Genomic DNA, 14735 nt, shown 5'->3' on the forward strand with positions numbered 1-14735 from the left:
AGGTGCCATCAATTTTGAACCTTTTCACAAGATTCTAATTTTCTGATATGATGAATTTGAGATTTTCATTTGTTGTCATTTGTAATCATCAAAATTAAACGAAATAAACATTTGAAATATATGAGTTTGTATGTAATGTATGAATATATAATACAAGTTTCACTTTTTAAATGGAATTACTGAAATCAATCTACTTTTTCATGATATTCTAATTTTATGACCAGCACCTGTACAGTATCATATCCACAGTAAACAACAGTCAGAGCAATGAAGTTTGGGAGAATCAAGGAAAACATCTCATAGAGTAGTCAACAGCTATTCATGTGTGAACTTCATCTGAAACAATAAAAACCTTCAAAAATTCATAGCAGTTCATCTGAATGCTTTAATGTCATTTTTACAGATATCTGTAGTTATTTACACTGAAGATCAGCTGCTAAAATATGGTTTACGGCAACTTGTTCTACGTGAATTAGATGTTTCAACACGTTCATGTTAAATGTACGAGTCCATGTAACCATCTAATGCAAAAGAACCATGATGTAAAAATCCACAACAAAGGTTTTGATTGAGGTTATAATTGTTGTCAAGGGCATCTCTCTGTATTAGGCCCCAGTCTGACTATTTGTTAGCTAATATCCTGTACAAGAATTTCTCTCTGATTTTCAAAACTGAGGATACTTTGACAGCTATCTACTACAGGTGAGATACTGACTACTTAAAACCACTCCAGAGACATCCACTTCTATGAATCCTGACAGTCTCTTAAAGTAGACTTCTTTTAAAGCAAAATCTGAGTCAAGAGTCAAAAGGTCTTTCAGAAAAAGTGCCTAACTATTAGTTGAATGGCTTTCTCTTTACCTGGGACTAGTGAGTAGGACTGTGGACCGGACACATTGGCGCCTAGCTCAGCTCCTGTGCTCGGATTGGCCAAACTGTTCTTCATCTCGTCCAGTCCACCTGCTAGTGAGGCCATGGCCGAGTAGTCTGATGTCTGAAAAGAAGCAGAAAGTGGAGTAAGAATGGATTTATTAAACAACAAATCAAAATGATTCTGTGTGTGTTGGATATAACATGAAGGCACCGATGTGCCCTGTGCTGCATGCAGCTGTGATCAATCTGTTTGTTACATCTCGCCATATTTCCAGCACGTTACACCTTCCTCACAGCAAAGAGTAAAGAAGCTTTGCCTATAAGCACGCACGCACACACACACACACACACACACACACACACACACACACACACACACACACAAACACGCACACTGACACGCAGGGACGCACCAACAGCTGAGAGTTTATTGATCTGTTTACAAAGACAGGGATTTACTGTACTACCAACTCCAACAGTCTATAACCACAGGATCAGCTTGCAGTTTCTCTTCATCCCTCTCATCCTCACACTCACACAGAACATACACAACAAACATATATTTACACACAGACAGCGGCATTACATAGACCACAGCTAACACAAAGCCTCTTGTCTCCCCAGATACCAACAACAATAAGAACTGTGATCATCTCAGCACATACACACACACACCCACACACTCCAAATACCTTTAACACACAAACACTATAGATGTTCAAAACCACAAACAGAAAAGTGACAAAGAATTATGTGCTTACAGTCGACCTGTTCAGGTTTTATTACCTGGGAAAGTTCTAGCTCCTCTAAAAACATTACTGATAGAAAATGTTTTTATAAAGACAAAGAATCTTCTTTCTAAATAGTTATTTTCTACATGTGCCATTCTTAGTTTTACACAGGTGAGATTGTAATATAAATATCCTGGACGAGCCCCCAATGTAGATTACAACCCAATTTGTTGGGCAACAAGATAAAATGAAGACTGAAGATTTTTTATAATTAAAAACCAGCTTCTTTGTAGTAAAAGTCCTAGACTATCAAGCATATAATTAGCAATAGGAAGAGCGGTGATTTCTTTTAAACCACTTCTGGCATACGTTACACCAGTGGTGTCCAATCCTGGTCCTGGAGGGCTACAATCCTACATTTTTTAGATGTTTCTCTGCTCTTCAGTTATTCAAATCAGGTGTGTCAAAGTAGGGAAACCTCTAAAACATGCAGGATAGTGGCCCTCCAGGACCAGGATTGGGGACCACTGCATTACACCTTACATGTGCAGCTGATGCAGATCGTTGTACTTCCACTGAAATCTACTTTGAAAACATTGTGAAATCTTTTATGCAATATTTAAAAGAAGTCATAGCAATTTACTACAACAAACATTTTTGTCATTAGAACCTGGATTTCTGTTTTAAAACCCCCACTTCCAATCCACAAAAAAGCTAAAAATGCAAAAATATGTTTGTAAAGTTAATTTTGAGTATGACCTCTGAATCATTTGTGCTCCTGCAGATAGAATTCAGAAGCAGGTGCTGTAACACTGACACAGACAGGTCAGAGTGCAGTCAGATGGATGGAGAATGAAAACTAGCTGCTCACCTGTGTTTGACCTCATCTTATAGCCGTGACCCATCCATCCTCATCTCCAGATCTGAGACTGTCTGTGAGACATTGTGTGCGAGTGTGTGAGGCAACTTTGAGTGATGGTGTCGACACTAATGGCCAACTTTATCCAGATTGACCACAGAGGAATCTCAAGGCTGCTGTGTTTCTGGTAGATCAATGGGCTGTTTTCTGACTGCCTGCGTGAGCGTGAGTATTTGAAACCTTAGTTATAACTGTGATTGTTTACATATTTTAAAGCATGAGGAATGACAGAAAGAAGCTTGAACTACGTGAAAACTGTGGAATTTTCTTTTAGTATATCCCATGTTTGATGGTAAAAAGAAAATGGAGTATGGAAAAAGCTTTGTGTTTCCAGACTTACACAGGTTTTTTCAGATTTATGGTAAATAAAATACAGTTTTTAACCAGCTCCAGTTTTGTGATACTTTGCTTTCACATTTGACTCCTTGGAGGGAAAGTTTGAAAAATGACATATTACAGTCACATTTTATATTTACATTGTAAGTGTATAAAGTGTAATAAAAAAGTGAATAATTTTATTATGGGAAATGTGTAGGAATCCTGACTTTGGACCATTAAAAGTGGCGATCTTCAGATAATCTCCAGAAATAAAACAGAAATTTTAAATGACTGCTAATTACATATTTAATTTATATTTGTTTCGAAAGATAAAACAGTAATGAGGAATGAATAAAAAATAATCACAGCAGTTGAGAATGTTTGTGTTGTTTTTATTTTCTTGTTTTGTAGGGTTATTAGTAATGTTTATACATAAAGCAGCAATAATTGAGGTCACAAGCCTCTAATGTCATTATGTGGGTCAAAAGATGAAAAGTTTGATAACCACTGATTTAGGTCAACTAATCTACATGCTGACGTATTTCAGCCAACACACTGAACTTCAAATAAATTAATATCAAATGCACATGAACAAAAATAATTTACTTCAAATAAAAATCTAAAGGACATATGCAAACTCTAAGTTAGAGCTTAACTTCAAATATTTTTTTACTTGAAACCCAGTCCATACATCAATAGCAATAATAAATAGCTTCTATTCTTTTTCCTCACGTATTACTGCTTGACCAGACCAGTGTGTGTGTGGGTGTGTGTGTGTTTGAACCAGTGTGTATGCGTCCACTAATGACACCAATCAGAATTTCCTTTAGAGGATGAGGTGAGAGTTTCGCACTGACCCTTTTAATGTGTCTGCATCTGTGTGTGTAAAGGCCTAGGTGTAGGCGTTTGTTTGTGCTCACTGACCTCTTAAACACCCCTGTGCTCGTCAACACACAACACAACCACTGGACTGTGACCTGCCAAGTAAGAGCTTACGCTGTACGCCTCACACACATCTCTCTTTCTGCCCGGTTTTGGGCTTCAGACACTTTTTAAAGCCTTCTTTTCTCTCAGACGTCACGCACATCAAACCTGCAGGTTTTTCGTCGCCATATCAAACATGCCATCCCTGTACAACCCCCCACTTTATGCTGTCTCATTATAATAGTGTCTAATGTGTTCATGTATCCATGTGTAGGGCCAGGCGGCAGCACCGGCAGAGAAGAAGGGGTCTGCTGTGGTAATTGGCCATGATGAAGTTTGGCCAGTGGGGTGACAGGCCCGCTAAGGAAGATGGATCATTCTCATTCGCACCCGTAAATGTTGTCAATTCCATCGCTCATACAGCACCATCAGCCTTCATGAAAGGAAAGGGACGCAGCTGCCGGGGCATGGAGGGGTTGGACTGGGAGGGGAGGGTTGGGGTTAGGCAGAATGGAGGGTTACAAGAAAAGATGGCAGAGGGATCTGGACCAGGTGCAAACTTTTACAGAGCAATTCATACATTTACTGTAAGTCAATCCAATAAAACAGAATACTGTATTTAGGAAGTCCTCATGTAGTATAAGCAACATCTTTAGGAGGAAAAAAAAAGACGATAACTAAAGTTAGAACTGTGTTGACTGGTGGAAAAGAGTTCAAGAAGACATTGGTGGCAAATTAAGATTGTTCTGGGAAGTGTGAATGGCTGAAGTCATGATGACAGTAAAGAATCAGGAAACAAAGATGTGTCAGTTTGTCCAGAAAAAAATACTGACCTAAAATCTGGTATGTCCTCTAACATGTATTTTGTCTCAGTGATCGGTTCCTCAAACTGGTCTCTCTAAAACAGCATCAGCCAACTTAGTGGCCAAAGTGCAGGTTTGACTTTTTATGTTTCCTTAAACCATGCATGCAAATGATCTCAGTGCCCCTTGAAATTACTCATATCAGTGAATCCTACAAAAGTCAAATAGTAATATTTTACCAAAGAGGCCTAACCAACCAAAGATTTATGTAATTTAAGCAAAAAATGTGAATTGTCTTAAAACGTTATTTAAATATTTGGTTTAATATTAACAAAAAAATACAAATCCCTTTGTGATTTTTTTTTTTTTTTTTCAAAACTAGAAAAGATTTAATAAGCATAGTTCTCTTATGAAGACAGTTTGGGAAACACAGTTCATAGATTTTACAATTCACAGTGTGTTTTGTTGGTCTTTTTCTGATAGAAATATCTGTGTCTGCAGCAAAAACGTTGTCAAGCTAAACTTTAAAAATGAGCAAAGCAAATCAAATATCATCAGAGCACTTTAACTCTCTAATAGCAGCTCTCTTGATGTTTTATGTCTCACTGAGGCTCTCACCATCTCCCTTGTATACAGCAGGCTGGTCTGCTGCCTCAGATATTGTAAGGTAACAGTTTAGTCCAAATCTCACATCAATAACAGATGAGCCCTAATCGTTCCCGCGAAACACACACACACACACAGATTGGCCCTGCTGGCTTTCACCATTTGCATAATAGTTTTTCCCTTTTTCTCCATTCTGCAAATAGCTTCCCCACCTGTCTCTCTTTCTCTCTCGCCACATTGTCTTGTGTACTCCTGATGGGAAAGGCTCGACTATAAACAAACTCAATTCCCTCTGTGGCCCACAAACAGAGGCAGAGATTGTCAGGGAAAGAATTTATCTGGACTCAAACTGAGCGTGGCAGCAGAGGAGAAGATATTCGTTTTCAGGCAGACAACCCACACTTAGCCTAGCTCTGGGGAGAGGCAGGAAAATCTATGAACGTTTCAAATGAAAAACTTAGCTGATTTCTCTTATCTAAGAGTCACATATTGATTTCTTCAACTTAAAATTATTTGCTGTTGAGTGAGCATTGCTAAGAGAATAAATTTTGTAGTTGTAAGGATGTTCAGCACCAAATGCATGCAAATGATGCTGTCATATATGCAACGGCTAAGACTCCACATCAGGTTTAGGAATTATCTAACAGGCAAATGATGGGAGGGTTTCTGTGGTTTGAGGATCCCATTTTAACTCAGAACTGCACCAGGACTATGTCAATGCATTTCATAATCAGACAAAAAGTTGTTAATATTTTACTGTTATTGATCAAAAAGGAGAAGAGTTTAAATACTTGAGTGTTGTTTTATAGCATCACCTTAAACTTGGGGCTCCAGAACCATTAAAGCCAATCTTTACTGGTTTCATCTCATAAGAAAATGTTCACCAGTAAAAGCTGCCCAGTTGGATCTGCATGCTGTAATCCTGTCACAATCCGGTTTATATTAAAAACCAATAAAGTAGCATCACTGACTTATAAAAATGTTAACAGTGTTGTTAGGTAATAAGTCAAACTACTTTAAAATCCATCATTACAAGTGCTCCAACCAGGGGAGTGGTTAATGAGGTTTCAAACCAGTATAAAAAGTTATTTGGACCATTTTGTTTAGAGCTCCTCAGATTTGAGACAGTTTACCAGCAGCAATTAAGCTTTTAACTTTTTTTATAACCTCTTAGGTGAAACAAAGACAACACCGATTAGTCTGCATGTGTAGACGGTCTAGTTTTCTTGTTCAGCCCAACAAAAGACTAGGTTTGTAAATTAACCTTTGGCTAGACTTCCTATGTACAAAGCAACAGTATCCTAACATGCGTTGTTTTTGTACTGGCCTTGAATAATAAATTCAATATAAGCTAAACTAATGACTGAATACTAGATACATAACTGTAAGAGTAAACCTGGATCTATTTCCTGTTTCTGTCTTTGATAAAACACTCACCAATAATGAACTTCTCTCTCTAACAAGTGTTGGTACTCACACACCGAACACTAAAGCCATGAGGGGTTCTGACTGAGGTAAAGCTGCATGTGGTTGTGTTAGAAATGGTTCCACTTCAGTGAGGAACTTGTTTTTGTCCTCTGGCTTCGGAAAGAACTTGTGTTGTTAAAACAAGTGAAGTTTAAGAAGTCAAAATCTGATCTGAACAAAAGTTTAAACCACTGTTCCTCAAGTGCAAGACATTAAGAGAAAGTCTGCAGTGCAAAGATCAAATTAAAACTAAGCTTCTAATATCCAGACTGGTTTATTCTGTGAAAAGACTAGAGGCTGTTGTGATGATAGAAATGCTGTTCTTCTAAAGGTGTGTTCCAGCTTTTTATTTAAACTCCAAATCTACAAAAACTCCTCAAAGAAACTACAGCAGAGCAAACACACACGTTCCTTATCAAGAGGCATTACTAACAGGATATAATTTCATCTGTACAATCTCCACTCATAGATTTCCTTACTGATGGCAAACATTAGATTTTATGAAGAATTTTAAATGTTATGTATAAATTAAGCAACAAAGCAGCCAGGGACATGCATATGATATAATGTTTCACGTCTATAACTTTATATTTCACATTTAAGTGACACAAACATAAGACTGACCCACTCATTTTCTATAAAACATTGGTGGCAATTTATAAAATATCTTTAATATCCTCCCACAAACAACATGAAATAAATAAATAAACTCAAAATACTGTTTAGTGGGAACTCAGCTCTCAAGTATCCATCCTTTTACCTGAGTTTAGGTTCACCAACAATTTAGAAAATGCCGTATACTGATGAAAAATGTCTCAAATCTCTCTAAATTTAAATTCAGTCGATGATACAGAGAGAAGTGACAAGTGTCAGAATATTTATTGGTCTGCTTCAAGAATTAGTTCTCCCCTTTAACTTATTTAAGCATCTTAAATAGTAATTACATCAAGTTAAAAATAGTGTTTTTTCCTTGTCTTTATCCCAGTGTAGCTGGGCTTTTTGGTGACGGGATGTGCACTTGGACCCGGAGCGGCACGGATGGGTGGGGGCGCCGTTAGCCCTCCTGATTTATCAGCTGAGTAATAAGAAGTGATTGAAGGGAAATTCAAATGAACTCTCTCTGACAGGCACACTTGCAGACACACACACACACACACACACATACGCGAGCACGCACATAAATTAATACTGAAGCTTAATAGGCTACCGGGAGAGGGGAACAAGAGCAAGAGAGGAAGATGAGATAAAAGAACGGCTTGTTAGGGGAAAAGGTATAAAGAATAGGTTTGAGACAAACAGGATAGAAGAGTAACTACTGGAGACAGAGTGCAGCACATTTGCTTGGGAGTAAATTTACTCTTCAGATATTTAGGTGAGATTAATCCAAGGAGATAAAGTCCTTCTTTATTTGCAACAAACATTAAAAATGACGAGGAGCTGAAATTACAGAATATTGATTCAAAAAAATTGCGACCCCGTTGCACTTTTCTTTGTTTTCTCGCTTGCGCCTTCTACCTTTTTCCTTTCTTTCTTAAATACATAACAATAGACACCCCAACACACAACATCACCACTCGGGCCAAATGTGTTGGGCTTCTTCGAGGACTGTCAGTCACAACGCCGGCTGACCCTCCTTGACCGTAACCCCGCCATTACCGGCTCACACACACACACAGACACACACCTTTGCTCACATACCAAAGAGGCTGAGCTGTAGCTGTCAGTGTGTCAGTGTTAAGGGTGTGCCTGTCAATCATCCCCTCCAGGAAAAAGAAAGAGGGGGCGGGGAGGTGTAGATGTGTGCGCTTGGATTTCTTTGTAATGCGGTTTGACCCCAGTGTGACCCGGATTTTAAAGCCCCTACCCCAAACCCAGACTTCATCGGCTTGACCGGGCTCAGAGAGGACACTGACCCAGGAATTGTGGGTATTATGGTGTTGAGTCTATAGAGCCTCGGCAGCCAATACCTGTCGACCTCTCGCCCTGTGTCACTGCACTCCCCCATGTCGGTCAAATGGAAGTGAAAGGGTTAAACAGCCGAACTCTGCCCTGCGGGTCTAAGGCTGCAACCTGTTAGTGCTTTTATATTCTGCTGAGATTACCCCTTTGTCCTTGACATTGACTATTGGTTTCAAATACATATTGAACAGAAGTACAATTCTGAATAGTTCAGATGTTCTGAAGTGGGTTTCTGTAGAAAAGACAAAAAAATATGATTTTATCTGCTGCAGATGGCTCTTTGAACAATCTCAGATTGGCAAAATACAGTTTAATTGTGACTAAGCTGACGAGCTACAGGCTAGTTACGATGAGGCCAAGACCTCAGTGGATTGCTGCCATCTTGAACTAACTCCAATCTGTCAGGAGTTATGCTTGTGTTGTTTGTTTTGTTACATTGTTTTTGTGCTCTGTCGTCATGTTTGATATTTTGTTTTACTTCATCCTGTCCTGTAGTTGCTTCCTGTTTAATTTTGCTGGAGAAGTTTCACCTCAAGCTTTCTGTTTAGTTTACGGTGTTTTTTCCTGAAGATGCCAGGGCTTCTGTTGTAATTGTCACACCTGCACTCACTTAGTCATTACGTTCCTCATTATATTTACAGTAATTTCAGCTGCTCATTTGTCTTATCATTCCTCTAGTTGGAGTCAGTGCCTTGTCCAGTGTCCATTCCACCTAACCCAAACCACCATCTTAAAATTTTCAAGCAGGTTAATGTAAACATTATTTGAGAAATATTGACAATGTCATCAGTTTTGCATTACATAGTTAGTAAAATAAAATTCTACTGTCACTTGAAAATCCAAATAACAACAACAGAAGCTAGCTTTACCTTTTTTGTGCATTCTGGGGCACTTCCTGCAGGAATATCATAATATTTTTTATTGGAATAACTGTGTAATTCAAAATTAATGGCAGTACAAAGGTTTACAACATAGTGTTTACACAAATGGCATCAGTCCATTTTGGTATTGGCTCTTCTCATTAACTGCTCATTCCTCCAGTCACAATTAAACCCTATTTCTCCAAATGGAGGTCAGTTGACGAGCTATCTACAACAGGTAAGATATTACATGCTCATAAGCGTTCAACAGATCTGAACTATCCCTTTATCACTGAGGGGAGAGCTGCAAAAGGGAAAACATCTGAGAAAGGGTAAACAGAATACAAACAATAGCTTGCTCTCATTTTGTTATTCAAAGTACTTCTTACACCTGTCCATTCCACTCAGATTTACATTAATTCACTGCTGGAAAAGGGCTGGAGGTCAATTTAGACACAACATTAACACCCTTTCTCATCTCCATCTCTCACAAGCACACACACATATGCAGCTCATTCCCATGTGTATCAGCATGCAGATAGCTCCATCACTGTCCTCCGAGCAGCAGGAAGTGAGGTCATAATGAACGGCGGGTCAATATGCTCATTAACCCCTGCAGTGTGTCAAGATTATAGGAACATCAATAAACCAGACTGACTGTGTCTCATCAGAGTGTCTATAAGACCACAGGAAGTCACAGCGGTGCATCGGGCCAACGGAGAAAACCAAACTTGATGTTCACATTTTCAGAGCAGTCAGCGAACGGAGCCAAAGGAAAGCAAATAAGGAGGAGGAATGCAGAGTTGGACAGTTTCACTGTGCAACATGGTGAATTTTGTTAACATTGACGTGGCATGGCAAGGCAAAGCAGGCAGGCTTTTTAGCTAAAAGCAAAGACAAAAATACAATCTACGTTTAACTTGCACACATTGTAGATTGACTGGTATGTTAGTAGATTTGCATCAAAGGTTTCTGATGAAGTTTAAGTTGATGTTGTTAGTCAGCTACAGCAGCATCACTGACTCAGGACTAACATCTCTGAGGCATAAATATTAAAATGATGAATTGTCCAATTCTAAAACATTTCTCCTTCAAGTTTCTCTTTGTGTTTTTTTAAAGAATTTTTTCAGTGCATTTTTAACATGACAAAGGTAAACAATTTTGCATAGTCAGGCTGAGTCAACTCCTCTCTTATGTTTTTACTAGAAAAAAAACATTCTGTACTTTTGGTTATTGTCAAAAATTACAACCTGAAAACAAAAGAAATCTCATCACTCACTCATGTTTTATGATTTGTTAGTGGTTTGTGGCACCGAGTGCATTTGTTAAGCTAAAACTGTTGTCCACCCACTACTTATTTATCACAGCAGGAAACTGATATTCAAACAGGTAAAAAGCTATTTAGTTTATGTTTTTATGGATTTAAAGCCAAGTAGATTTTTTTACAGTATGTGTCAACTGAGGTTTAATGATTGTATTAAGTTATTTTTTACTACAGTATTTATTACTTATTGGTATTATTGAAATATTCTAAAGATGATTTCTTTTGGAAAGGTTATGAATAATTATTGACTTACTTGTTGTAAATGCCTCAGTTTTGAGGAAAAAAAAGTTTAATTCTGACTGCATTGATGAGCTAATGGCTAGTCTAATTTAGGCCAAAACCAAGGTGGATTGCTATCATCGTAAAATCTCAAAGATTTCACAGCGGCTTGTGAAAATACTGTTTTATAAACCTTATTTTCCATTTCATGGTTCTTCTGGTAGAAATATTTAAATACTCCTGATGAAAATGCCCCAGGCTCCATCAGAAGTGTTACAGCTAGCTGCTGTTGCTTTTGTGCTTGTAAGTTACTACAGAAGAATATGTAAACTATCATGTAATGTGAAATTGTCAGTGATGTAAAGATTTATAAAACACTATTTGCATGAACCATATTTAAGATTGAAGTTGTTTTAGGTCGACACCCTTGGCTCCACTCAGACTAGCCATTAGCTCATCAGTCCAGTCAGACTTAAACTCTGTTTCTCCAAACAAAGACCAGGTAAAATCTACAGCAGGTCAAGATATTATTTTGTATTGCTTTATGTGGACAACAATAATACTAAATCTTTAGTCTTTAGTGATTACTGGTACAGCTCTAATCATTATTGCTTTGGTCTTTATCTTGACAGCAAGTAAAATAATTTTTTTTTTAAAAAGGCCACATTTTTATTCAACTCAACTCAGTGCAGCTGCAGTATTTACTAGATAAGCCACAAATATACACGTGTTTCTTAAACAGTAAGAATCAACTACAAAACAGGGTGAACGCTCTAAAAAAGACTTTGGCCCAGGATGCTACCATAAATACTATATGGTGAGGTATAATTGATGCAAGCAGAACTACTCATGAGTTCTGCACATTACAATTGAGTCAAGCCTTTTTTTTTTTACTTTTTCAACTTTGTCCCCATAACTCTGTCTGAGCCCAGAGCCTGCCCAATGCCTCGCCCTTACCTTGCCAGAGTCAGGGCTCACATAGAGCTCAGTGGTGGATTGGATCGGACATGACGGCTGTCTGTCAAAGAGGCGGTCCAATACCTCGATCTGCTGTGGCGAGAACAGCTCCCCTCTCATCTGCTTCCTGAGGAACTCCCGCCCACTGTGGCCATGGCCGTTAGCCAGCGGCGACTCGTGCAAACCTGCACAGAAGAGGAGCGATGTTAGAGAAGTTGCAACTGGAGTTTTTGCTCGTGAATGAATGAAAACTTGAGAGGAGAGGCACACTGAGATAAAAAGTCTGGTTGATATAACAGAAGGGAAAATAAAAAAAAAGACGATACCAGAGGGCTGAAGGGAGGATTGGAGGCAAAGGTTGATAATATAAATCTCTAAGACAGATGTGGAGAAGGAAGTTAGTCGACTTGAAAAAACTCCAATGAACTGATTTGGGACTGAGTAACTTCATAGATTGTGGAGACTCTGAGAAAACGGTATACAAATGCAATCCATTACCGGGTATTCGAAGTCTCTCCTTCTTGATCTCTCAAAAGTACACTCCCTCCTCTCATATAAACACAATTCTCCGTCGCTCTCGTTGTATCACCCATACACACACATACACACAAATATATATTGCTTCGGTATCAGTATTAGACTGTGAGCTCTCGTATCCTGCAGTTATTGCAAGGCTGAGGGACTGAACGAGACAATTATAAGAACTCTGAAGAGTCGCAGCCCACAAATGATTAGAAAAGAGAGAACGAGAGAAAAAGATAAAGAGAAAAAGGGGATGAGGGTGAAAATCCCCCGATATAGAGTCAATTCATTGCTCCAAACTGCTCCTGAGAGCCTATTTTAGTCCAGGAGGTCACTGTGTGTTTGGTGTGTGTATGTGGGAGAGTGTGTGTCCCGGGGTGGTGATATGACAGACAGGTGGAGAAGGGTAAGAGACTTCAAATATCTGTATTTTTTTCTTTCATTTGGACTGAAAATACAGATTCATTTGTGCCAGGCTTTGGTCTTAAAGAAAGAGCAGCGTAATGCAGTGAGAAGAAAGAAAAGTAAAACGGGAGAAAAGCGAGGGGTTTATGATGTTGTTTAATCTCCAACCACTTTCAAAGTCAAAGAATAATTTCTGTTTCTGCTGAGTTTAGTTAACAAATCAAAGGAAATTCTGATGACTCGACAGGACATTATTTGACTCTTTTTATTTGTCTGGATGCTTCTTGTAGAATTCATTGCAGACAATTGTAGTTTTGTTTTCTATCGCAGAATTAATTCCCTGCAGGCATGTTGATTAAATGTGATCCTTCCTTAAATATAATATTTCACAGTACTTACTGAACATTGTTGAACAGTGAACAAATTTTAAAACCTAAAGTGTTCAGATATAAACACTTCTACTTTAGTGTTTAGGTGTTTAGTGTTTACTTTATGTGAAATTTCAAATTATTACCGCTCTAGATTGGGCCTGTGACATCCATAAAAATACATTCACAAACAACCGGATGTTTGTCTGCACAAAGCTGGGAATGACAAACCTTTAGTCCAACAAAGTCCTGTCAAACACTAAAGTGTGCTCTGTCTCAGTTTAAAGATCCGATCACTGAAGCTGACTTTCATTTGCACTCAGAAGTCAGAATTTTTCAGTTTCAGGTTGGAAAAAATCAACTGAAAGTCAGAATCCCGACTTGGAAAGATGGACATTCCTGACCAACCTTAACCTCAAAATCCAAAATGACTGCCTTACTCATAAAAGTGGTGATAGCTGAAGCAGTAAGCTTTCTACTTTCACTTCTGTTGGTTTGTTTCTCATCGGATAAATCCCACCCTTAATGCTGCACCTCTGTTAGGAAACATATTGCAGCAGTGTTTGAATGTAGCTCTATGGCTGATATGATGGCTTGCTTATGTCTTAGTTTGGTATTAGATATATTTAAAAAATGTTACGATCATGTATCTTATCATTTCTACCATATTCATTAGATTATTCACCCATATATCTGAACAAGCTGAGGTGGTTGCACGGAATATATTAATTCAGTGAGAGATAAGAGATGAGTGATAAAACAGATTCAGGTTGTAATTCTGGAGTAAAATAAACTGTGTTGGCTGGCTATCAAAGGTTAAACTTTGGGATAACTGAAATGGAGTAATCTAAATAAAACACTTGGAATATCAGCAATATTGAATGGTTTAAGTCCCACTTTTAAAGTTCTAAACTTTATTTTGAGCTTCATTTTTGACTGTTGTCACAGCAGTGAAAACATCCAAATGTGACTGAAATCCAGGAAAGATTCTTTCCGTGGGAAAAAAAATCCATTTTAATATTGAAATACAATATCAAATGGGCTCTTGTTTGCCCTAGGCCATGCCTCGAGGAAGACGTCTGCCCTCTTCTTCTGTACCCTATGACCGATGCCATTGATAAGGTACTGTCTGCTGAGGACTATTTGACAGAACAACTCTTCAAAGAGTGGCATAATTTTAGCTAAAGTTAATTAATTATTTATTTCTAAATAAGTCATAGGATCCAAATACTGTCAATTTTGTAAAGGCTTGAAATTTTGAAAACATGTTCTGAGGTGTTTAAGCATCATCAAGTGATGTCATTGGGAAATTTTTCTACTTTAAAAGTCACAACATTAGAATCAGATTGAGAGAGAATGAAACAATCACTTTATTGCACAGGACACAAACATTATGTGTTCAGATCTGTGGTAATTTGTTCGGATCAGGAAATTTCCAACCTTTTAGAGGACCATTACCTTTGTAATTCTATTCACATAA

The 14735-nt window shown here is 38.2% G+C and overlaps 1 protein-coding gene across 2 annotated transcripts in view; it reads right to left on the bottom strand.

Annotated features, from left to right (window-relative positions):
• The window catches only part of pax5 (paired box 5), a 76625-nt gene that overhangs the window by 14141 nt on the left and 47749 nt on the right, over positions 1-14735 (bottom strand). Inside the window, exons 6-7 of one of the 2 annotated variants that reach the window (XM_025003709.2) lie at positions 12045-12145; positions 862-994 (exon numbers count right to left, since the gene is read on the bottom strand). In XM_025003709.2, coding sequence (XP_024859477.1) covers positions 862-994; positions 12045-12145 — 234 coding nt within the window. Of the gene's footprint in view, positions 1-861; positions 995-11960; positions 12146-14735 lie in introns of both variants that reach the window. The other variant, XM_017421767.3, reaches the window with a different exon arrangement.

Source organism: Kryptolebias marmoratus, linkage group LG3, assembly GCF_001649575.2.
Source record: "Kryptolebias marmoratus isolate JLee-2015 linkage group LG3, ASM164957v2, whole genome shotgun sequence".
In the NCBI taxonomy this organism is placed as follows: domain Eukaryota; kingdom Metazoa; phylum Chordata; class Actinopteri; order Cyprinodontiformes; family Rivulidae; genus Kryptolebias; species Kryptolebias marmoratus.